At 34.0% G+C, this 24,896-nt stretch overlaps 4 protein-coding genes and 2 long non-coding RNA genes across 6 annotated transcripts; 4 read left to right on the top strand and 2 right to left on the bottom strand.

Annotated features, from left to right (window-relative positions):
* Positions 1-63: 63 nt before the first annotated feature.
* LOC145116563 (uncharacterized) lies at positions 64-4,241 on the top strand. The gene is made up of 3 exons (XR_013712182.1): positions 64-194; positions 289-522; positions 3,928-4,241. It is a non-coding gene; the product is annotated as an uncharacterized LOC145116563 (long non-coding RNA).
* Positions 2,163-3,696, bottom strand: LOC145116562 (putative inactive receptor kinase RLK902). Its single transcript, XM_079052898.1, has 2 exons — positions 2,996-3,696; positions 2,163-2,927 (listed from the first exon to the last, which is right to left on the bottom strand). The coding sequence occupies exons 1-2, from the start codon at positions 3,483-3,485 to the stop codon at positions 2,386-2,388; spliced, it is 1,032 nt and encodes a 343-aa protein (XP_078909024.1). The 5' UTR covers positions 3,486-3,696; the 3' UTR covers positions 2,163-2,385.
* Positions 4,242-9,984: 5,743 nt separating the features above from the next.
* LOC145116029 (BAT2 domain protein) lies at positions 9,985-13,217 on the top strand. The gene is made up of 9 exons (XM_079052393.1): positions 9,985-10,383; positions 10,934-11,134; positions 11,218-11,315; positions 11,393-11,459; positions 11,551-11,754; positions 11,833-12,089; positions 12,183-12,273; positions 12,364-12,568; positions 12,648-13,217. The coding sequence occupies exons 1-9, from the start codon at positions 10,204-10,206 to the stop codon at positions 12,848-12,850; spliced, it is 1,506 nt and encodes a 501-aa protein (XP_078908519.1). The 5' UTR covers positions 9,985-10,203; the 3' UTR covers positions 12,851-13,217.
* Positions 13,218-16,893: 3,676 nt separating this feature from the next.
* On the top strand, positions 16,894-19,345 carry LOC145115549 (protein DMR6-LIKE OXYGENASE 2-like). Its single transcript, XM_079051852.1, has 3 exons — positions 16,894-17,543; positions 18,421-18,751; positions 18,875-19,345. Exons 1-3 carry the CDS (start codon positions 17,080-17,082, stop codon positions 19,145-19,147), a joined length of 1,068 nt encoding a protein of 355 aa, XP_078907978.1. The 5' UTR covers positions 16,894-17,079; the 3' UTR covers positions 19,148-19,345.
* Positions 19,346-21,211: 1,866 nt separating this feature from the next.
* Positions 21,212-23,230, bottom strand: LOC145115586 (uncharacterized). Its single transcript, XR_013711617.1, has 2 exons — positions 23,101-23,230; positions 21,212-21,531 (listed from the first exon to the last, which is right to left on the bottom strand). It is a non-coding gene; the product is annotated as an uncharacterized LOC145115586 (long non-coding RNA).
* Positions 23,157-24,606, top strand: LOC145115585 (protein LATERAL BRANCHING OXIDOREDUCTASE 1-like). The gene is made up of 3 exons (XM_079051894.1): positions 23,157-23,733; positions 23,805-24,135; positions 24,225-24,606. Exons 1-3 carry the CDS (start codon positions 23,267-23,269, stop codon positions 24,525-24,527), a joined length of 1,101 nt encoding a protein of 366 aa, XP_078908020.1. The 5' UTR covers positions 23,157-23,266; the 3' UTR covers positions 24,528-24,606.
* Positions 24,607-24,896: the final 290 nt, after the last annotated feature.

The following is a 24,896-nucleotide window of genomic DNA, read 5'->3' as shown; positions in this document are numbered from 1 at the left end:
AAAAAATACATTAAATTTCAAATTCTAATGGGCAGAGATTTGAACATCCCGCGCAGTATTTGCCGCCGGCATCCCAAACCCACACCGTTTGGCCGGTTTATCTTGTTGATTATCAGATTACTGTTCTAACACTAAAAAGAGATTCATCCTACAACAGCTGCTGGAGAACCAATCTCGAGCTGAAAGAACTGAAAGTAAGTTTATGTACTTACATCAACACTTTGTTTCCATCGAATCTAAGGTTGTGTAGTTGTGTTGTTCTAAGTTCTATCTTCTGGTTTTGAACAGAAGCGCCAAAGGAAGAAGTTGATAAACTGATACCAGAATCAGGAGGACTCCTATCGCTGATAGGATCCTCACATGGAATCTCCTAATTTCACAATACACGAAACCAACCGCATCAACAATCGAAATCAACTAATTCAAATTCAAATAAAGTAGCATCAACTGAAACAGCGAGGAGAGAATACCGGACTCCTCCTTCACTCGATTGCTTCGCTCCAAATTCACGTTCCCCGCCTGGTATTCCTCTGTTCCTGATCAGAAACCGATTAATTTCTGCAAATTCGATTTACTTCGTTTCTTATGATTTTGCTTTTGAATGTAGATATGTTTTAATTAAGCTCGATTAAATATTTAGCGTTGTCCATCCAATTTGGGAAAAATACTCTTAGATTTTATTTCATTAAATGAACGAGAGATTGTAGCGATTTCCCTTTAGATCTGTGGTGTGGAGAGATAAATGGTGGTAAAGATAGATTCACCATTCGCCATTCAACAACAACATCCAACGCCATCCTCCCAATTCACAGCCTCGTATACCACCCTTCTTATGGAAGCTCCTAATCCTATACACAATTCTCCTAAACCCTTTCAAAATGCAAACCTTCTTCTTCATCGGTGGCCTGCTTTTCATCTTCTACGTATCTTCATCCTCCCTTGCATCAACCGGTCTACACCTCACAACTTTAAAACAACCCTCCCTTTCATCAAACAGTCAACACCTCACAGCTTTAAAACAAACCGACCTTCAACTAGAAGATTTCAAATTAAAGGTCGATCCCAGTTTACATTTCGAAAACCCTAGGCTTATGAAAGCTTATTGCGCCTTACAAGAATGGAAGAAAGCAATCTACTCAGATCCACAAAACCTCACAGGAAACTGGGTAGGCCCAAATGTGTGTTCATACGAAGGGGTGTTTTGCGCTCATGCTTTAGATGATCCAAACATTCTAACAGTTGCTCTTATTGATCTCAACTATGGAGACATTGCTGGACAGCTTGCTCCTCATATTGCATTATTAAGCGACCTCGGTGTATTCCATATTAATTCCAACAGATTCTGTGGGATTATCCCTGAAACCTTCTCAAAACTCAACCTCCTGTTTGAATTCGATGTCAGTAACAATCGTTTCGTGGGCCCTTTCCCTAAAGTTGTATTGGACATGCCTCATTTGAGGTTTCTTGATATAAGATATAACGAATTCGAAGGCAAATTACCTCCTGAATTATTTGACAAACGCCTCGATGCCATTGTTATCAACAACAACCGATTCCATTCCACCATTCCAGAAAACATCGGGAATTCACTCGTTTCCATGCTTGTTCTTGCAAACAATAAGTTCACAGGTTGCATACCTAAAAGCTTTGGAAACATGCCACGTTTAGAACAAGTTTCTTTTTCCAATAACCTTCTAACTGGTTGTATACCGGAAGAGATTGTGAATCTTCAGGGGTTGATATTGTTTGATGTGAGTAACAACAAATTCATCGGGAAACTTCCGAAAGTTTTACACACGTTGAAAAGAGTCGAGAGGTTTGACTTTTCAAACAACCGGTTGACCGGAACGATTCCTAAAAGTATTTGCAGTATGCCTGCACTTTTGGATTTTAGAATCTATAGGAACTACTTTCACGAGATTAGTGGAGAATGTGATAAGCTTGTGGATGAAAAGCTGCTTTCTATGAAGGAGAAAGACAATTGCTTCCCTAAAAGACCCCATCAAAAATCCGAAAAAATTTGTTCTCAAATGATCGACACTCAAGTTGATTGCAAAAATGTAGGCTGTAGTACACCACAAAACAGTGTTGTTGAACCTGGAAATCGGAAAATAACACCACATAAAATGAAACCACCACCACAAAAGGTTCATCCGCCACCAACACCTGTCCCACAACCACCAAAACAAACCACCAAGCCACCACCAGTGGTCCGAGGACACTAGATGTTATTAGAACACTTATTTTTTTTTTTTGGTAGAAAACAACTCTTTGTAGACTAACTTGTATTAAACAACTAATGAGAAAAGTTTTACATTTCACATTTCATTCATCTCTGACAATTTTCTGGTTATTATACATATAATAATATTATTAGCTATAAAGCTAGTGAATAGCTGCTTGAATCATCTCCACTACAGTTCCCATGGAAGGGCGTTGTTTGGGGTCAGACAAAAGGCACACCTCCGCGATCATAATCATGCTGGAGGCGGAAACATTTTCTTCAACACCAGACATTCGTCTATCGGGAACACCTTTCAACCCTTCTCTCTTTTTTTTCTCCATTACATATTGCCCTAAATTAGTCACCGAAGGTTTCTTTCCTGTAATTATCTCCAACATCAAAATCCCAAAACTGTAAACATCGGATGCTTGACTAAACGACTTCGAGATACTTCGTGTTCGTGTTAATTCAGGCGCCATTCGTCCACAGTTTCTTCTGATAATCGTGGAAGCAGAGATAAGATACGGCGTTTCATAGCTAGAAAGACGAGGTGAGAAGTCGCTTTGTATCAGAAAGTTAGATGATTTTATCACCCCGCAGAGAAGACCTCGACTGTGAATCGACGATACTGCTTTCGCTGCTCCGAGCACTATTTGCTGTCTGATTTCCCAGTTTAACGGCGTAAATTGAACGCCTTCGCTTCCTGCGAAATTAAAATCGATTAAAGGTAAAAAATTAGAAACCCTAGTTTTTGGTTATGGGATTGCTTACCATGTAGGAGCTCCTCCAAGCTGCCTAAACATAAGTAGTCATGAATAACGAAAGCTTCCCCGCCGTACCAAAAACCAAATCGGAGCGGCAACAACCACCGGTTGCCACTAAGGCCGCCGAAAAACTTAACCCAGTGCTCGAAATTGCCGCCATGGGTGACGTTTTTACAGATCTTTCTTATTGTGATAATGGAGCCGGAGTCGAGGACGACTTTGTAAAGTGTGCCTATGGAGCCCTCGCCGAGCCTGTTCTTGGGGAGTTGAATGATATCGGAGGGGTTGAATGCTGTGATGGTTTCATGGTCTCCGAAGATGATTTTGGTGGGAAGTGTGATTTTGACTTGTAAGGAGATTGGGGTTTGGTTTGTGAGTTGGGTGGTGGTGGGTTTGGTGAGTTTGGTTGAGACGAAGGTTATGGCTCTGTGGAGAGTACAGATGAGGAACATTATGAGGAGTAAGAAGAACTGGCATGAGTGATCGAGGTTCTTCATTGTTTGTGAGTGAGAGGTTTGGAGATTCCAGAGCAGCCATTGGTTGATGATGAATTTGAGTGATGTGCATGGATGTTTTCACCTGAATCTTTGGAATCATCCTAATAGACAGCTTGCTGTTATTTTATTACAAAAATTTATGTTTGTATTCTTAGAATTGGAGTATATAGATTGCGTCATCTGTGTTTACTGGACATAGAACCCACGTTATTCCTTTCTTTTGTCACAGATCCAGAATGTGACACGATGAAGATGATTTTATAGATATAAATTATAATTTAGTAAAGTGTAGTTGATATTATAGTTTACAGATATAAAGATAAAGTCGATGTTGGGTTTAGTTTTGATTATTCAATAAATATTATACAAAGTTGATTACACTGTTTACCTATGCTACCAAAGTACCAAACTCTGGGAATAACATCGTGCTATGGTTTTATAGGTGAATTGCTTGGGTAAAATGAAGCAACATATGTAGAATCTTATCAGCATGACATGTTTCGTGATATGATAAACAGATCGAATTTGGGGAGTTAGCAAGGATTTCCAGACCTAAAAAATTGTGTTTCTATGGCATACAATTGTTCGGTAATCTCCTAAAAGAAAGACAAAATTACATAAATCGTCCTTATAGTTTCTCACATTTGCATTTTTTGTCCTCAAACTTTTTTGTTGATGTGGATGGCCCCAATGGTTTCATTTCTTGTTTAGTTGATACTTATGGTTTCATTTCTTGTGTGGTTCGTGTGGTTTGTACTTGTGGTTTCATTTTGTCATTTTGTTACAAATTTGATATGAAGTAACTATTTTACTCATGATTAGATTTTTTGTTAATTAGTTTTGATTTGTATTAATATTCATTATATAAATATACTAACCTAACCCTATAACCCCTTCTTAATGGCCGTCGTCTCCGATGCAACCAACTCCGATATCCTAGTCCCCATATTTTCTCCTCCTTGATTTCGTCTCACAAACGGTGTTGAAATCACTCTTCTAATTGGTTTTTTATTGAAGATGAAACCAGTACCTTAAACGATGATGAAAAGTACGATATTGGAGATGATTGACGCGCACATTGTCACCAATGCTGAAGACCCATGGCCCCATTTTGTAAAGAACATGTCGATGCTAAAGAGCCATGTCCTCATTCTGTAAAGCACACATCGATGGTAATGTTGCTAGTGGTTAACCCCAATGTTAATGATGAAGAGCCCTAACAAACTTCTTGTCCTTCCCTTCTTTTGTATATCCAACCACAATTATAGTGATTGTAGTCGTTGTGTGGTTTACAAAAATACATCTTCAAGTTACTTTAAACATCATGACTTTGATCATTTGGGACGAAATTTCTGCAACAATTATTTTATAAGTTTAAATATTTTCAAAAGATAATCAAAATAATTACATCTCATACGGGGGATGTTTCAACAAACAGTTTCAAAACATCTGAATCTGTAAATTAAATTATTGGACCACCAATGCCAACAATTAATCAAAGGGATAATGACTTGGAGGGTAACGAACTTTCAACTTTGTTCACATTTAGTCACTAAACTACTTTTCGCGCTTGATTTACCGCTAAATTATTTATATTGTTCACATTTTACCCTTATGATCAGTTACAATCAGTCATAAGGGTAAAATGCGAACAATTTCAAATAAAACGAAAAAAAGTTCAATGACTAAATGTGAACAAAATTAAAAGTTTGTTACCATGTCAAATCATTATCCGTTTTTTTTAATCATTCTTTAGTTTATTTCATTCCATGTTTTATTCTTCTATTTATAATTACAATTTTATAGGTTATAATGAGACATCCTTTATCCAACCAGATGTTACATTAATTCATGTACTTTATGTATATTACAAACTATTATGCTATTTACAATGAAGTGTCGTGAAAACAAGACTACAACACTATTTGTGCGCATTATATACAAAACATTTGTTTCAAGCTATAACAAGAGATATAAGGACGAGAGAGTTTGAAAGATCTTTATGTCTAATAGTCAATATAGAATGATATTTGCTAATGACATATGATCATATATGGTCACACCTTATAGCAATTTACTACTAATTATTTATTTGAGTAATTTTTATCATTAATAAATATTAACACTTGTACTTAATTGGTGAATTATTGTAACATCTGAATTCTTTAGGTATTATTCTTTGAAATTTTTTGTGCTTAAGTTTAGATTTGGGAAATTATGCCCTATGTTGAGCGTAGGATAGTCCCTTACATCGAGCGTAGGAAAGAGAATATTGGACGAGGGTTTAATGACATACATTATGCGTAGGTTAGGTTAGGCCGAGCGTAGCCTTATTTTAAGGCTCTAACTTCTTGGGATCCTTCTATGATCAACCTTTACCCTCCCACAAAGTCACTTTGAAACCATAGCCACCTTTTTATGATTTTTTGAGTTCTTGGAGTGATTTGTTATAAATTCTATGCACTTTATATGTAAGGTGGTGTTTGTTTTTTGTCTGCAGATCTGCGTGGCCTCTTTTGTCTGCGCGGCGCAGACCACGCGCAGACATTAGTCTTCGCAGACTGTTTGTTTTTTTGAAAACTGCAGACCTAAAAATGTCTGCGCGCCATCTTCTTGGCGCAGATGTGGACCAGAGTCTGCTAACATCTTCAGACATCTTCTAGCCTAAAAAAACACATATATCTATCTTTTTTTTAAGTTTTTTTTTAATTTATATTTTTCCAACTTTATTAATGATAAACAATTTGAAAAAAAAAATTACAAAACTTCAAAAAAAAAAACGTTCGACGATACAAACATGATATTTTTGACAAATTTATAAATAAATATTTATTATAATAATAGTCGTTGAAGTTGTTTATATAAATACGAAAAAAATCATAATATATTCTTATATTTTTTTGCTAAATTTTGTAAAACATTATTTAATACACTATCGTCAATTTCTCGAGAAAATATTTATACTACGTTTTTAATGGATTTAATTGAAAAAATCGAAGTTTATTTCCATCCATTTATGTATCAAATTCTTTGATCCTTAATTATAATGTTTAGTTATAACTTTGCAACCAAAGTTGTTGGTTTTTATCAAATATATACGTTAATTCATACCATTTTTATTTTTAGTTTTATTTTTTATACAATAATACATAAAAGTTGATATAGATTTGTTAATTATTTATAACAAAGTCATAAAAATATTAAAAAAACACTTTGAAGTTTAAAAAAATCAGTTTATTTAGATTTCAGTTTATTTTAGTAGCCCGCAGATGTTAAAAAAACAAACAGTCTTCTTTTTTCAAACCGCAGACGTTTGGTCCACATCTTCTACTGCAGAGGTCTACAGATGTGATCCGCAGACTGCAGACATTTTGCCTCTGAAAAAACAAACAACACCTAAGTGTGGGTTACTCCAAACTTGTTCTTTGCTTCAGTGCACCAAAATGGACTCCTTCCTTCCTCAAGATTCACCAAAGTTTAAAGAACAACCCCAAAATTAAGGTAAAAGAATTTATTTAGGTTAGACGGCGTGGACTCGGCTTAGCTCGGCAAACACCGGGCCGACCGCTCGGCTTGCCGAGCTCGACTCGGTTTCTCGGTTAATATCTGTCGAGTTATGTTGACCAATGGGAAAGTGGGGTAGCTGGCAACAACTATTTCCATTAAAATTTTCTTTTTCTTTATTTTTTTTTTTAAAAAAAACCTCTTATATATACTACAACCTTAAACCATTTTAACTCATCAACATCAACTTACAACTCATATACACTCTCTTAAAATGTCGTCTTCGTCGTCTTCATCAGGCATGTTTGATGCCTTGCTTGAAACGACTATAGAGGTTATTCAGGAGGCGAGCAGATGATTGAGCAACTACAAGAAGAAAATGCGGAGAATGCACGCTGGAAGAAGAGAAGATACATACAAAGATTTTGTGAGGCGGCTAATGATCGACTCATGCAAGATTACTTTGTGGATGACACCAACTTTATAGGATATTATTTTCGTCGCCGGTTCCGTATGCATAAATCTTAGTTTTTGCGTATAGTCAACGATGTCACGACAACTGTCCATTTTTTCAACAACGTCGAGATGCTAGAGATATAGTTGGTTTTACTCCTATACAAAAATGCACCGCTGAACTTCGTCAATTAGCATATGCAACTTGCCCCGATGCACTAGAGGAGAACCTTAGGATGTTTGGACGTGTTGCACAACCTAACCTTCACAAATTTTGCAAGTATGTCATGAGATTATATGGTCCACGATGTCTGCGCAAACCTACTTGTAGTGACATCTAACATTGTATGCTCATCAGTCAAACGTGCACGACTTTCCTGGAATGTTAGGAAGCCTAGATTGCCTCCACTGGGCATGGGGTTCTTGTCCGAATGTCCATAAAGGGCAATACACCCGAGGCGATCATGGTTATCCAACCGTTATACTTGAAGCGGTGGCCTCACGGGATATGTGGATATTACATGCATTCTTTGGCTCAACTGGCTCCCTTAATGACATCAATGTTATTAACATGTCTCCGTTACTTGACGACATATACAACGGGACTGCACCCGACTCCTCTTTTCAAGTAGTTGGAACATCGTATAGGAACGGGTATTATCTGGTGGATGGGATCTATCCGGAGCGTGATTGTTTTGTGAAGTCATTGTTCTTGTCCAAATGATCGGAAAAGGTTGAAGTTTAAGAGAGCTCAAGAGCGACCGGGAAAGGATGTTGAACGGGCATTTGGAGCTTTGAAAAAACGTTGACATATTCTTAATTATCCCGTGCCGTATATGGAGGAGAAGAAAATGAGCGAGGTGATGTATACTTGTATCATATTGCATAATATGATTCTCGAAGACGAAGGAAATGCAAGATGTGAGTATAATGAAAACGAGATCGATCCACCAACACAAGCTTTTGAGGTTGGAAGCGCGGGGTACATGTCGAGGAGGGCATTAGTTCATGATGTCGAGATGCATCATGTTCTTCGAAGGGACTTGATAGAATATATTTGAAACGTCAACCACATCGATCTTAACACGGAACCGGTCAACGATTTGGAAGGTCAATTTTCCGATGAAGATATTCTTTAGGTCAATCTAGGTTTGGTAATTTTATTTGTATGTTTTTAATTTTAAATTCTATTTTTTTGGTGTGTTTGTTGTTTTTTTTGAATTTTTATGTTTTTATTTTAAGTTTAATGAATTTTTAGTTTTTAAAAAATGCTATGTTTGAAATATTTATTTTGTATATTTAAAAAAAAAAGGTAGCATGACAAGTGTGACAACCCATGGCTACCAAATGACAAGTTTTGGTAAAAATGTGACAAGTGTGATGTGGCGCCTACGTGGATCGTGACAAGTGTGACACCACACCCACTAGCCTTTATGGGATGATTACTTGAAAGGGCAATGAACTTTTAATTTTGTTCATATTTAGTTATTGAACTTTTTTGTGCTTGATTTACCCTTAAAATATTTGAAATTATTCATATTTTACCCTTATGACCGGTTGTAACTGGTCATAAGGGTAAAATGTGAATAATTTCAAATAATTCAGGGGTAAATCAAGTACGAAAAAATTTTAATGACTAAATGTGAACAAAGATGAAAGTCTGTTACACTTTCAAGTCATTATTCCTTAATCAAATTGAAACTGCAAACTAGTCTTCTATTAAAAATGAATCTTACCATGCAACCGACGTCGACAAGTAAGAACTCAAACAAATTAAAATCATCTTTGTCGATATGAGTAGTTGTTCTAGGTTTTGTTTATTCTAGATTGTAACAACAAACATGGAGGACTGAAAAACTTTCTTAATGGATTCGGTTTGATGAATTCATTTCTATCAACAATCGTTTTTAGAGATAAAGTGTATTGGTGGTGCTTAATTTACATTTTTCAAAACCTTAATGCATACAAGTTCGGGAAAAAAATTATACACTTTGAAATCTTGTCCAAAAATGAATCATATCAGATAAAACACATTCAAAATGTATTTTAATAAAAGTAGCCCAAAATATCCAAGTCCGGAACACTTTACGTCCCATCGATATACATTTTCAATGGTCTGCAACATATCATTTCAGACATAAGAATATCCGGTGTGGGCAACATTGTGGGCGTTTTTGTCAATATGCCAACCGGTAACGACGTTACCACCGAGGGAACACCGCCCCCTTCCCGTTATGTGGTCGTTAGTGGCCATGACAATGAGCTGCAACACCATTTTCTCTTTTATTTCTCTCCTTCTTACTCAACTTTGTCTTCACCTCAACTCCGTTTCTTAAGGGAACACCACCAAAATAAAAATGGCGGAGATTAAGAAGCTTTTTGTTGCTTACCTAGCCTCACCACGACCGAGTGCTAATTATCATTTTGGAAAACGCCTAAATTGGATCATTTTCTAGGATCTACATATTTGTTATTTTTGTGAATTTCCCAATATAGTTTTATATAATCACAATTTTCTTTTTAACTAAAATTAACTGTTATATTTTCATGTAAAACAAAGAGATCTGGAAAGGAGAGACAGGCGGACAAAGCGTACCGTACGCAAGTTGAATTAGACGAGTAGTGAAGTAGAAGTCTTCCAGATCCGCAGTGCCTTTCGTTAGTTTCATTCCAGACCCAACAAACACGCGATTCAACCAAACTCTTTGCTTCATCAAAAACCATTACTTTTCTAGATTCCCAAATCGCAAAACTTCTAAAAATGGAACCCAACACCACCATAAAATCGTCATCAAAGGATGAGATAGAGCCAGTCGAAGAGAAACCAGCGGTGGAGCAGCCCAAAGAAGACCAAAACGCCGGCGGTGGATGGGGCTGGGGATTCTCTGCGTTTTCTGTTCTTTCAGATCTTCAAAAGGCTGCTGAGGAGATCTCTCGCAATGTAATGCTAATTTCTTTGGAAATTGTATTTCGTTCCATTCCTTTTGTATCGCATTTTGAAATACTTTGCTGCCTATGGAATTAGGGTTTTACTACCTCACTTTCACTCTCACTCACTCTTGCCCGATCTAGGTTTTTCTTTTAGTCAATGATCGCAAGTCTTTGTATTAGTATGCTTAAATTTCTTGGTAATTAGTCTCTCCTGCTCGACAGAAATGAATACGAATCGATACTTCGATTTTTGACGTCAAATACATTACATCTCAAATACAAATACAAAGTATCTGATAGGATTTTCTTACAAAACAAACACGAACATTGGATTTCCTAACGACTGTTATCAAGTTTTATTATTAAACCCCTTCTGAATGTTTCGTGGAAGGAGTTGCATTTTTGAACTTTGATTCCAAACCTAGTAGTGTTCGGATGAACTTTTGTTGCAAATTTGCACCTAAAACAAACTTACTTTTAGTCTGATATCTTTTTTAGGAAATAATTTTTCAAAAGCAACATTTTTAGTTTCTTCTGATCACTGTTTTTTTTGTTCACAGGCTGCTGAGGTTGCTAAGACAGCTGCAAATAGCATCTCTGAGTTGCAAAACGAGCTTGAAGGCTCAGAATCTTCTAAAGAGGATCAAGATCATCAAGAAGCATCTGATAAAGATCAAGAAAGTGAAGATGAAGATGATAAGAAGCGCAAGGCTGCTCTTGAAAGACTTGAGAAAGCCAGTGAAGACACAATCCTTGGCCAAGCAAGTTCTAAATGATAATTGAATAACTAACTTGTTTTGATTACTTTGATTCTATTCTAAATCTTTGATTTTTTATCCTACAGGGGATAAAGGCTATTGACAGTTCTGTGGAGAACTTTGCTTCAGGAGCTTGGCAGGCTCTTGGTAATGCATGGAAAGGGGGTTCCAGTTTTGTTCAGAAGTAGGTCAACTTATTGGCATCTATTTTTCTTTTGTGAAAGCAATCAATGAATCTTTATAATTGTTTATGTTCTTCAGACTGGAAGATTCTATCCAGCAAGGTGGTATACCTGCAGCAGGCTCTGTTGCACCATCTCTTTTAGAGGTCAGCACAAACCCTTTCTTGTTTGTATCTGCTACTACTAAAAATTCATGTTTGTGATTGTTTCTTTGTGTTTAACTGATTAATTCAACAGACTGGAAGAGCTTTTACTGCTAAGGGGCTGCAAGTTCTTGAGTATGTTGGAAAAGAAACTGTTGATCTTTTGATTGCAGAGTCAGGAATGGAAGTTGACAAAAATGGTGGTGAAGGTGGGCATGGAACTGAAGAGGATCAGTTATTGGAGGAAGTAACATTTGACAGATGCTTTTACATCTATGGAGGTCCAGAGCATCTGGAGGTAGTAATTCTTTCATCTTTTTTTTTATTATCAAATTCATTTTAGCATATCAAAGTTTCTTATAATGTTGAGTTCCAGGAACTTGAGGCATTGTCAAACCATTATGCCCTTTTATTTAATCGAAGAAAAGCAAAGCTGTCAACTGATGAAAAATCTGCATATGATGTGAAGCTTAAAGAGGTTCAACAGCTTCTAAGTTTAGACACTGAAAGTGATGGAAAGAATGCAGAATCTGAAAAGGGAAAGAATGTTGAGAATTCATCTGATGGAAGTTATGATGAGATCAAGAGTTTTCATGGTTCGAGTGTCAGCAAGGCTGCAGAAATGGCTACAGGGTAATCTCGTCTTTTTAAGTTTTAACATTACCCAAATTCAATCCAAAACTAATCTTTATACAATATTAATTTAATCACTGTTATATTTTGCAGATTTGCTAATGCGTTAGCTGGACTTTCCTCAAGTGATATTGCTCTAAGAACTGGTGGGAGGCTAGATTCTCTTCACTCTGAGGGCATTCATGTAAATAAATAAATTATCTCTTTATTATTATTTTTTTTTGAATATCAGGCAACAATCAAAGTAAATAATAATAATATTATGTGTATGCAGAGGCTTTCAGAGATGTGTTGCATTGCGGTTTCTCAACTTGTAGCTCTTGGGAAATCAGTTGTGAAGAATGCAAATAAGGATGATGATGATGATGTGGCAAAAATCGATTGGCCAGAGGATTGTATTGAAAAAGCTAAAACAATTAGAACAAAGACACAATCAATGACTGGATTTGTGGAGGCAGTTGCCATCAGTTTTGTGACAGGTATGTGTAGTAAATCATTGAGTATTGGAATTAACAGACTAAATGACCATTTTACCCTTGTAATGAACAAACATTACAGGCATATCGGATGTAGCAGAAGCTTATGCAGCAGCCATAAAATCTGCTACAGAAGTTTTACCAGAGAAAGTAATTGAAGAAAAAGTGAAGTCATTTTCTGAAGATCTTCGTGTGAATCGGACCACAGCTGTGGCTAAAATCCAGGATGGCTTACATTTTCTGGCTTATGTCATTCTTTCCACTTCCATGCCTACTGCTGCTTAGGAGATCTTAAAAGTAAAACCTTTTTTTTTTTTTTTTTAGATTATTCGGAGATTTTGGTGTTGTATATATAGATTATAGACTAGTTGTTGCTTTTAGTTTTGGGATTGTGAATCTACTTCTAGGATCTATCATAATTCATACTACTCCCATATTCCAACTTGTAATTTGTTGTATACTTTTTCAAGTCTTTATTACCATACCTGTCTTAGTTTAGGGGATTTTTGATAAAACTGAGCCATTTAGTGCTTAATGGTTCAGAGAAAGTAGGGTCTATTAATTGTTCGAAGGATTTTGTTTCGTTCAGGGGTTGTATCAAACATGTTGAATTCTAATTGGTTTGTAGGTTATAAAACAACACCTTTATATACTTCTATTTTGATTGTGTATATGCTTGCTTTTGATGAAATTAGTTTTGGATTAATGTTATCAAATAATAACCAAGCTTCAGGTTTGTTCTAAAAATGTATTTCAAACCGTATTAAGAGGTTTTATTGTTCAAATTTTAGTTTTGTTTGATTTATGTGGAACAATAGAAAGGTAAGATGCGACTTGTTACCTTAATGACATGACAATGATGTGTCCAATTTATTTTGAAGAAAAGAAAGGCAAGTTGTGACTTGTTGCCTTAATAACATGATGCCAATTTATTTAGGGTGATTTTAATTAGAGATGAGCAACGGAAGCGGGTATCTGCTTTCAGAACCGGAACCGTCTCGGAACTGCCAGTTTTGGAACCGGAACCGCCTACGACATTTCCGGTTCCAGTTCCTAAAGTCTCGGAACCGCAAGGCGGTTCCGGTTCCAATTCTCATTTTTACGAAACCGATACCCACTGGATACCCGCCGGTTTCGGTTCCAATACCGGGTACCCGAAACCGGTACCGACGGGTACCCAACAAAAGCCAAAAAGGACACTACATGAAATAAGTTATGACCTCTGTCATGTAAGTTTGTGCAAACTTTGAGATTATATTTTATCATGTTAAACTTCCACCTCACCTGCATGTGCAAACTTTCTTCTGAAGTCAGTCTCAATATCTTATGTTATTTTTTACTTCTTTTACTAATATTTTTTTTTACTTCTTTTACTAATGCCCTTAATTCCTCCGTTCTTCCAAAACATTGCCCCTAAATTTTAGGTTTTTGCTACTCAAATGGTATAACTTAAAGATTGCAATGGCATATGCATGCAATATACCGTTCTTGACAGATAAGCTGACAAGATCAATGGATCCAATTCAAGGCTATGTTGTTTTTTCTTCTTGTTGTTTTATGTTTATTGTTTGTAATTTGTTATTTTTGTCATCTCTACTTGTTAAATTTCACTTGATGGGAAACGTTTTCTATGATGTTTTTTAATTGTGGGAAGTGTTTTTAAATTTTAATAGGTGGTTATGTAAAAGATCAAGTTTTTATAATTGTTTTATTTTCATATCTTCTACTTCTGATATTTGTAAACGTTAATATCCATGTCATGTACTCTATAATTTATAAATAAAAAGTTTTATATTTAAGAAGCCGGGTACCCGGAATCGGAACCGGTTCCGGGAGCGGTTCCAATTTTCTAGGAACCGGTGTAAGCGGTTCCGGTTCTGTTTCCAATAACTTAAGAACCGCCGGTTCCGGGAACGGTTCCGATTCCAGCTAAAATAGGTGGATACCCTATGTTTATCCCTAATTTTAATAGTGTGATTCTATTGATTCACCCATATTTACTAGTTGCATTTATTGTACAACTCACTGTGAGTGGGTAACAGTGTGTGTTTTTATTTTTTATTTTTTATGTGAGTTGAGGTGTATGAATAATTGGATGGTAACACACTTCTAATTGAACAAATGAATATCTATCTACATGACATAGACATATGTGACGTTTTACTGTTTATCTCATAATCATGAAAATAATATATATATATATATATATATATATATATATATATATATATATATATATATATATATATATATATATATATACTGATTTTATTATTTAGATAACGGTTGATGTTTAACTCTTTCAGAATATCACATTTCAATAAATACCCTTTTATTTTGAATGTAAGTTACAGATCATATATTTGTGAATTTCTATATTCACCTCTACAATTACATTAAAATACAACATTATAGTTACGTCTAAATTTTTTTATAGTAATGACGTAACCTAAAGTACATATATTTTGCATCGGATCTGTTAATTCTTGACAAAAATTGAAAACTTGAATATTATTAATAAATAAAAATCTATTCGATACTAACCTTACTGTAACAATGTACTAATGATTTTATAATGTATCCGTTTTTGAATGATGATGTGTCATCGACGAAATAATATTTAAGCTTTTATTTTCAACCCCTTCTTTTGTGTCCATTTGGTGAATATCATCGTTCTAAACAAAACACATAGAAAAAGGTTACATTTAATAAAACAATCCAAAGAACAATGAATGTTTCACCCATCCATTCTTTCTAACTTGCCCTTTAGTTAAACATCTATTTATCACAAATACCTTATGTTTTTAATGACATTTTCATAATAAAGATGAAAGTGTTTCAGTATAACAAATGGAACCGAAAATCTAAATCTTCTATATACATAAACACATTAAACCGAACGTTCATTTTTACCCCTTCTAGTTATGTTAATGTTTCATATTCATAGTTCTTATTCAACAAATTAACAACAAATGGGTTAATTTGACACAAATGAATGTTTAATGAACACAAGCAGTTTATTGATTTTGACACATAAAATAAGATGGTTCAATATGATATATTTACATTGTGTTTATATATATTATTTAAAATATAAACTTATATCTAAAAAGTAAAAGGGTTGATTTGAAAATTGATATAGGTGTAAGGGCATTATTATACGTATGATTTGAAAATTTATCATAGAGGGTTAAAAAGCAAAATAAAAGTTATATACTAATTTTTTTTAAAGATATAATCTGAATTTTTTAAAATAAAAATTAATCTAACTATAAAGATATTTAGCACCTGTTTGACAAAAACAAGTTAGTTTATACGATAACTTATTTTAATTTAACATTAAGTAAAATAATAAAAGTAGTTAATCGTATTTTATAAAGTAGCTTATAAACAAACTTATTGATAGACTATCTTTAGATAGTTTATTGGTAAGTTAACTTTTAATTCTTTTGAATCAGCTTGGAGATGGTCTTAATGTAAACCTAGAAGAGTTTCATGATGGGAATTTACTTTTTTTTATTTATTTATTTAGAACGGCAGAGTTAGATTATATATGTTAGTGGTTCAAGTCGTGCAGTGACATTCAAGCGGGCAGTATGCATTTTCCGAACCTTCTCCCATGGGGAGTTACCCCATTACCCTTTTTATCCGCTTCACCTATGGAAAAGCTTCCAAAAAGTCTTGAACCCGGGACCTCCCAAAGGAAAACCGCCCAGGCAACCCTGGTGGCCAACTGATCTAGACGAGTTGGTTTGATGGGAATTTACTTTAGTTTATTGCAAATGGTTAATTTTAATTTATCAAATTCATTCATTACTTTTACACGATTGAATCGTGTACATATATATAGGAGCACCTTTTATCTATATGGTATTATGCAAATCATTAAAAAGAAGTACGTATTATGCAAATCAATAAAACAAACTTTAATATATTTATTGAAACATTTATTTAAATCACTTAAATTTTTAAGAGTTTACTGTGAAGATTTTAAGAGTTTATTTCATTTCTTAAGAAAATTTAAAAAATCCTTGATACATGTTTAAGTGACTGAAAAGTTGTTGATAACAAGTTATGTTGACATTTTACGTAAACTAACCTAAGAAACAAAAGTTAATATATGTAATATATAATTATATATTAAATGGCCACCAAAGCTTATAAATTCTACCTTAATTTTCTTAAAGAAGTGCCATATTTCAGTTTATCAAATATCCTTATTTATTTTTTGTTTAATAGTAGCTAGCTAGTAATCTAGTATCAAACTAAACGGCAAACTTTACTATCATTCCTTTTCATTTATCAACGCAACGTTTTCAATTTTGTCTCGTTTCTTTTGCAAGCAATCCGTTGATCGGCACATAAAATAAGAAAAACTGTAGAAAGTTGAAAACGATCTCCATGCATCATGCACAAAAACCCATCCAAATTCATAGTCGCCAATTCAAATGCGCATTTGCACCACCATGTTTTAAATTCATAACTTTCGGATCTCAATCCATCAATCAACAGCCATGGGAGAAGTAGATCCAACCTTCATTCAACAACTAGAACACAGACCTAAACTTGAAGTAATCGAAGCTCAAGGAATTCCACAAATTGACCTCTCACCTTTGCTAACCTCGTCTCCGGCGAGCGTTCATGCAGATCTTGTGGCTCAGGTACGTGACGCGTGCGAAAATTGGGGATTTTTCCAAGTCTTCAACCACGGAATCCCCGTGGAGAGCCGTGGAAAGCTGATATCGGCGGCGAAGAGATTCTTCGATCAGCCGATGGAGGAGAAGAGGAAGGTGAGCAGAGACGAAGCGCATCCGTTAGGTTACTACGACACTGAACATACCAAAAATGTGAGGGACTGGAAGGAGGTTTTTGATGTGACGGTGGACGTTCCGACGTTGATGTGGGCATCTCATGAGCCGGACGATGAACAGAGGACAAAGTATCTTAACCAATGGCCTCACCATCCTCCGGAATTAAGGTATAATATTTATCTATTTTTTTTAAACAGATCTTCCTTAATAAATGAATGTTTTTTTGCCACGTGTCATTTTCTCCTTCATTTGGATACATGACATTTTCTAGAATTTTTGAATTTTCTATTTTCCACTTGTCATTTTATTATAGTTTTCATTTTATTAAATTAAAATTCCAAATTCAATATGTAAGGTAATATATATGTAAAGTATTTATTAGAAATGATTTATATATGTAATATATTCAATGTATTAAAGTCTCATTAATTTTAATAATTTAAATTTTTTCTCATTTTTCTTATAAATTCAAACTTCACAAATTGTTAAAATTTCATATATATATATATATATATATATATATATATATATATATATATATTAAAATAAACTCATGTAATACATGGGTCTCACACCTACTTATATATAAAATTATCATTTCTCTCTCATGTTTTAGCTTGAATAATTCATATTTTTTAACAAAATGTTGTAGATGCTAGTTGTACTATTGTACTATAGTAAACTTTATTTATATGCTTTTAACTTTTTATGATTACAAATTTTGTTTCCTGGTAAATTTGAATGGAAATAATACGATCATATGAGTACAATCAAATGATCAACTATATGTTTAATAAATATATTGTTAAAAGATAGATAGTTAGTAATATAAATATTAAAAAACAGTAAAATGTATCCTTGATAGACCCCATCACATCCGTATTATTATGTGAGGGTAAATCAAAGAACACTACCAATTAAGACTTTGTGTCTATGTTTGATAATGAAGGTATTAGGTGTATAACAATGTGTTATAACAAGGAACATATAAACATATATGTTGTTTATAATTGATACCGACTCATTTTAATTGTTTAAAAATAGGGAGGCATGTGAAGAATACGTTAAAGATGTTCAGAAATTGTCATACAAATTGTTGGAACTTATTGCACTTAGCTTGAACCTTCCTGCAAACCGATTTGAACCTTTTTTCTCCAAGGGCCAAACTAGTTTCATTCGACTTAACCACTATCCACCTTGCCCTGCTCCCGACCTAGCCCTTGGGGTTGGTCGACACAAGGATGCCATTGCTTTGACTATATTGACTCAAGATGACGTAGGAGGTTTAGAAGTTAAGCGAAAAACCGATGGAGAGTGGATCTTTGTCAAGCCTACACCTAATACCTTCATTATCAATGTTGGGGACATGATTCAGGTAATCAAAATAATCATCTACTATCTTAAAGGTTCGAGTTACTTATGTATTTGTTCTTTTTATACGTGACTGTAACTATAAGTAGTTTGAGTTAAAAGATTTATATTATTTTTTGTTGTATAGGTATGGAGTAATGACAAGTATGAAAGTGTAGAGCATAGGGTAATGGTGAATTCGACGAGAGAAAGGTTTTCGATCCCATTTTTCTTGTGCCCTTCATATTACACTGTGGTGGAGCCGTTGGTAGAGTTGACTGATGAACAAAACCCTGCCAAGTATGATAGTTACAATTGGGGCAAATTCTTTGCTACACGAAAACGTAGTAATTTTAAGAAACTTGATGTTGAAAACATACAAATTTATCATTTCAAAAAATCAGATGAGCTAAAAGGGTGATGATAATGTTTCTTGGCTTGAGAATATTGTTATATAAATAAAAGATGTATGGTCTGTTTTCATGTAAATATCAACCTTTATGGACCCAAAAATTTGGTAGATTTGTTGGTGCCCTTTCATGGATAAAATTATTTGTTTGTAAAATCTTTTGTTTATTGTTTGGAGAAATGGATTCCATTTGTTACTTATTTGCAATAAGGTGTTAAATGTTTTCCATAACATTTGAGACAATTTCGTCTTTATCCTTGTCAACTTTTATAATTATGCTTATATCACTGTAAAACTTCAAATTATATGTATATATCCTTATAAAACCTATAAACTCTCATATATATATACTAGGTTATAACCCGTGGACACTACGGGTGAGAAAAGTAAAAATAATTTTATTAAAATTTTAAGGTAATTATTGATCAATAAAAAAAAATTAAATAATTTATAAATATAGTTGTTTTGACTGTAAGTTCATAATAATAGTTCATGATGATATAATGATAGGTTAAAACTACGAAAGCATAGTGATTTGAATATCCGATCGAGAATTTATACTTGTAGATATATTAGAAAATTATGATTTTGTAAATTACCTTAAAATTTTGAACATACTTTAAAATATAAATGGAAATGACATTCTCTGAGATTTATGTGCATACTGACTCTATTGTACATAATATTTATAAATTTCTAAAATCTTCTTTATACACAATATTACATGTTTTATTTGTTAGCCTACCAATTTTTATATAAAATCAACAATTTTAATCATTTTCTACTTTGAACTATATAATAAAGCAACATACAATTGGTCAAATGTAAAAACAGGGTCCTTGCAAAACAAACCAACCTTCGACAATGACTGCCCTTGACTCTTATTAACTGTAATTGCAATTTTTTTTATTATTTATTATTTTATTATTTATTATTTTTTGCATTTGCTTGATCAACTTCTATCATTTGAAGTCATTGAATTCGATGATGTTGATAAAGACTTGGACATGATCAATGTGGTGCAAGTTGTTTTAAGAAAAAAATCATACTTTTAAAATCAAGTACAATATTACGCTTAAAAATGAATAATTTGGCCCAAACATCCAAGGTTTCCTATTTGTCTTACTTTCGATCCAAAACAAATAATGCTCTCCAATTATATCACCAAACTTCGAATTTTTTAACGTAGGAAAAAATGAGCTCATTTATGCAACAAAATGAAAACATGATACCTGCCCAAATATCTATTTGAGATAACACTTTACTTTCTCCATATGTAATTAACTACCAAATCCAAAAAATCAAATAATAAAATAAATCATAAACAACATCAATGATAAGAACTTAATTTCAAGAGTTTTTGTAAAGACATACCTTTCTTAGATTACAAAGATGTAGCCTTCCTCACAAGTCACAAGTAGAATCAAAAGAAAATATTAAGTGATTTGAGATCAGGTCTTGGTTTAAATTGGCAATTATGAGAATTAAAAAATTATTAGTCGACAAAGTAACATAACCATTGATATTATGTATACCAGATTCCTCAAGTTACTTGCTGTCAAGCAGCAATGCAAAACACCACCAACAATTTAAGCTCTAACAGATTAAGAGAAAACACACAACAAAGAGTATAAGTAGATGAAAAAAAGAAGAAAAAGAGAGATGTGACTAAATAGTGATTAGGGAAAGTGCTTACAGTTAATCACATAGAACCCTAATTGGCATAAGTTAAACTGATTCAACAAATAACACACATAGAAAAACCAAATTTGATCAATATAGATCCAACATAACCATTGAATTGTGTACACCAGATTCCTCAAGTTACTTGCTGTCAAGCAGCAATGCCAAACACCACCAACAATTGAATCTCTAACAGATTGAGAGAAAACACATGACAAAGAGTATAAGTAGATGAAAAAAGAAGAAGAGAGATGCGACTAAATTGTGATTAGGGAAAGTGATTACAGTTAAGCAGATAGAACCCTAATTGGCATAATTTAAACTGATTCAACAAATAAGAAACATAGAAAACCAAATTTGATCAAAATAGATCCACCATGCCAGTGAAAGCGGTAGCAAGAAACATAAAGTGTAAAAAAGAAAATGCATAAAACAAAGATCTAATCTACATATAAAGTATAATGCTTATATGGGGTTCTATAAAGTACCGACTTTGAATGGGAATGTTAGATGTCAGGTATTGGTTTCAGAGGTTAAGGTTTCAGTCGTTCATAGCTCAAAGATCTCGATTATTTACAGTCTACATACCAAAATCAACACAAGAAACATAAGCACCATGATAGGGAAAACTACGTTGATCATCATACTTGTATCGCCAATGAAATAGCTCTAGCTCTGAACATGGTGGTTCTATCTCCAACAAAAACCTTCATCTGCCCAAAACTCTTGATTAATAAAATTTAAATAAAGCAATTAAATCAATGAAAGATCTAGAAGCATCATGAGAAATAAGGGAAGGTGCCATGGGAGCGGCTGAGATATAGATGAAGGTGAAATCATACTAAATAAAACCCTAGAATCTAAGGATATTTGACGAAAATTTAGGCTAACATTTTGGTTTCTTTGCATTTGAAATATGAATTTGAATGACCAATAATTACTTAAATTCGTTTTTTTATAATTATGTAGGAATGGACGGGAAATTATTTGGTGAGGATTTAGAAACGTGCCATGTGGCAAAATATAAATGTAGAAAATTGACATGTGGCATCTTAAGGATTCTTTTATTAGAGGAGAATATATATATATATATATATATATATATATATATATATATATATATATATATATATATATATATATATACCTAAATACTTAATTTAATCTATTTAAAATTTTAAAACATAATCTTTAAGTTATATTAAAACTAAAAAACTAAAATACCAATCCACAATCCTTCCTATAATAGATCAAAATACCAATCCACAACCCTTCCTATAATAGATCTCATTATTCATGATATGATTGTTAATGACTTGATTCTTTGTCGTTTCACATTCTGTATAATCAATTAGCAAAACCGATGATTAAATTTTCCTAATTGATTGTAACGGCAAAACCTGATGATTGCAAACTTGGTGATTACATATTTAATTAGCAAAACCGAAGTAAAACCTGATGATTGCAAATTCGATTAACAAAACTTGATGATTGCATATTCCTAATCGATTAGCAAAAACATTATCAAGTCGTGAATAACCATATATCGTGAATAAGGATATCGATTATGTGAAGGATTGCAAAAATGTATTTTAGTAACTTAGTTATAATCTAATTTAAAAATAATATTTTTAGTTTAAATTAAATACTTAGGTATATGCACGAGTTTATGAGTTTTATATGGATATACATATTATTTAAAAAAATTTAAGGATATGAAAATAATTATGAAAAACTTATTTTTACTCACACTCACGAAAAACGTGAAAAATAATTTACTTTTCAATAACACACAGTTTGAAACAAAAAATATAGATAACAGCCATACCACACGGTTTCTACCAAGGTTCTAAATAACGTAAGGCGTGACTTGGCGGCAATGTCAAACCTCAAGCTTTTCCGAGCCTTGACGAGTCACGTTGTTTGTAAGACATGACTTAAGGCGACAATTTTGTATATAATTCATATTTTTATATGTATTTTCTATTATTATTCATTTTTATATACATATATGAGTCAAGACGATGTTTTGGTAAAGCTTGGCAGCACATACAAGCCTTGGAGCCATGACGCGCCATAACAGACGAGCTTTTTAGAACCATGGTTTCTACCAAATCAAGTGGAACATTTCAATAATTTACTTTTTAAAATATAACAGGTCATTTGTTCTTATGTTTGCTCCCTTTGTTTCCTTTCTCTTCCAATTTTTTTATAACTTAATTTATTACCAAAAACAAAACGTAAGAATGAACATATCCATAGATAAATTAATCAAAACTTACATCATGAAATCATCACCATGTATCATACCCAAAAAAGGGTCCAAATACATAGCACCAAGCTCACTTGCCACATAGCAAAATTCAGATAGGCTTCTTTCACTCCACCAGTCACCACCACCTTTTAAACTCATCACTTTTCCGATCTTGAATTCATCAATCTTCAGCCATGGGAGAAGTTGATCCATCTTTCATCCAAGAACCTGAACACAGACCTAAACTTGCAGTAATCAAAGCCGAAGGAATCCCACAAATTGACCTCTCGCCTTTCATAAACTCGTCTCCGTCCGCCGTCGCGATAGACGACCTGATATCTCAGGTCCGTGACGCATGCAAAAACTGGGGATTCTTTCAAGTAATCAACCACGGGGTTCCCGTCGACGTCCGTGAAAAGCTACAGTCGGCAGCCAAGAAGTTTTTCGATCAGCCATTGGAGGAGAAGAAGAAGGTGAAGAGAGGCGAAGGGAACCCATTTGGTTATTACGATACCGAACACACAAAAAATGTGAGGGACTGGAAAGAAGTTTTCGATTTCACGGTGGAGGTTCCGACGTTGATGCCGGCGTCATATGAATCCGACGATGAACAGACGGCGGAGTACTCTAATCAATGGCCTGACCATCCTCCAGAATTAAGGTACTTAATTTTTGACTTAATAAATAATAACTAATTAACCATGATCCTAATCCAGTTTTCGGAAAACTCAGGGAGGCATCGGAAGAATATGTAAAAGAAGTTGAGAAATTGTCGTACAGACTGTTGGAATTGATATCCATGAGCTTAAACCTTCCTGCAAACCGGTTTGAGCCCTTCTTCTCCAAGGATCAAACCAGTTTTGTTCGACTGAACCACTACCCGCCGTGCCCAGCTCCTGACCTCGCCCTTGGTGTTGGTCGACACAAGGACGCCGGTGCTTTGACGATCTTGGCTCAAGACGAAGTCGGAGGTTTAGAAGTTAAGAGAAAAACCGATGGAGAGTGGATCTTTGTTAAGCCAACACCAAATTCCTTCATCATCAACGTCGGGGACATTATTCAGGTATCATTAACAACATATCTCCGATCTGTATATATCGATCTGATCTGAGTTCTTCTTATTTAAGATTTGTTGTTGTTATTGTTGTATAGGTATGGAGCAATGATATGTATGAGAGTGTAGAGCATAGGGTGAAGGTGAACTCGGGTAGAGAAAGATTTTCGATCCCATTTTTCTTGAATCCTGCACATTACACGGTGGTGGCGCCGCTTGCTGAGCTGACGGATGAAAGAAACCCTGCAAAGTATAAGAGTTATAACTGGGGCAAGTTCTTTGTCACCAGAAAACGTAGTAATTTTAAGAAACTGGATGTTGAAAATATACAGATTTATCATTTTAAGAAACCCGAATTAGAGGATAATATTGTTTCTCTTATTGAGAATGTTGTTGTATAAGTAAAAAGATACTATGTGACGTTTTCATGTATAAGAAAAATAAGTTATGGAACAGAATAAAATATCTTTAATTTTTTTATTGGATCGATGAATATATGTTATTTAGTATAACTTTTTTAGTTAGGTACTTATTAAGGTTTAAAGCTTTCTAATTAATCATTATAAAGTTTTGAACCCGATGAATTTAATTTTAAGGAATGGCATGGGACCAATTTAATTAGAACATAAATCTCGAAAGAAAATATCCGATTTTTAAAAGAAAAGCAAACTTTTATTAAGTACTTGTAAATATTAATGGACAGAAAGTGAATGAATGAAACAAGAAATGCCATTATGTACGAAAACTATATCCATACGTCTCTCGCAGAG

Source organism: Lactuca virosa, chromosome 5 (assembly GCF_052849685.1).
Source record: "Lactuca virosa cultivar CGN04683 chromosome 5, Lactuca_virosa_CGN04683_v6, whole genome shotgun sequence".
NCBI lineage: Eukaryota > Viridiplantae > Streptophyta > Magnoliopsida > Asterales > Asteraceae > Lactuca > Lactuca virosa.
Note: the sequence above shows the minus strand (reverse complement) of the source record. Positions and strands in the feature narration are given on the sequence as shown.

Bases quoted from the DNA above. Each gene is read 5' to 3' on its own strand.
- LOC145116562 (XM_079052898.1), bottom strand. From the start codon at position 3,485: ATGAAGAACCTCGATCACTCATGCCAGTTCTTCTTACTCCTCATAATG. The intron at 2,928-2,995 runs GTAAGCAATCCC...TTAATTTCGCAG, and splicing joins CTTGGAGGAGCTCCTACATG to GAAGCGAAGGCGTTCAATTT.
- LOC145116029 (XM_079052393.1), top strand. From the start codon at position 10,204: ATGGAACCCAACACCACCATAAAATCGTCATCAAAGGATGAGATAGAG. The intron at 11,316-11,392 runs GTAGGTCAACTT...TATGTTCTTCAG, and splicing joins GGTTCCAGTTTTGTTCAGAA to ACTGGAAGATTCTATCCAGC. The intron at 11,755-11,832 runs GTAGTAATTCTT...GTTGAGTTCCAG, and splicing joins GAGGTCCAGAGCATCTGGAG to GAACTTGAGGCATTGTCAAA.
- LOC145115549 (XM_079051852.1), top strand. From the start codon at position 17,080: ATGGGAGAAGTAGATCCAACCTTCATTCAACAACTAGAACACAGACCT. The intron at 17,544-18,420 runs GTATAATATTTA...GTTTAAAAATAG, and splicing joins CACCATCCTCCGGAATTAAG to GGAGGCATGTGAAGAATACG. The intron at 18,752-18,874 runs GTAATCAAAATA...TTTGTTGTATAG, and splicing joins ATGTTGGGGACATGATTCAG to GTATGGAGTAATGACAAGTA.
- LOC145115585 (XM_079051894.1), top strand. From the start codon at position 23,267: ATGGGAGAAGTTGATCCATCTTTCATCCAAGAACCTGAACACAGACCT. The intron at 23,734-23,804 runs GTACTTAATTTT...CGGAAAACTCAG, and splicing joins GACCATCCTCCAGAATTAAG to GGAGGCATCGGAAGAATATG. The intron at 24,136-24,224 runs GTATCATTAACA...ATTGTTGTATAG, and splicing joins ACGTCGGGGACATTATTCAG to GTATGGAGCAATGATATGTA.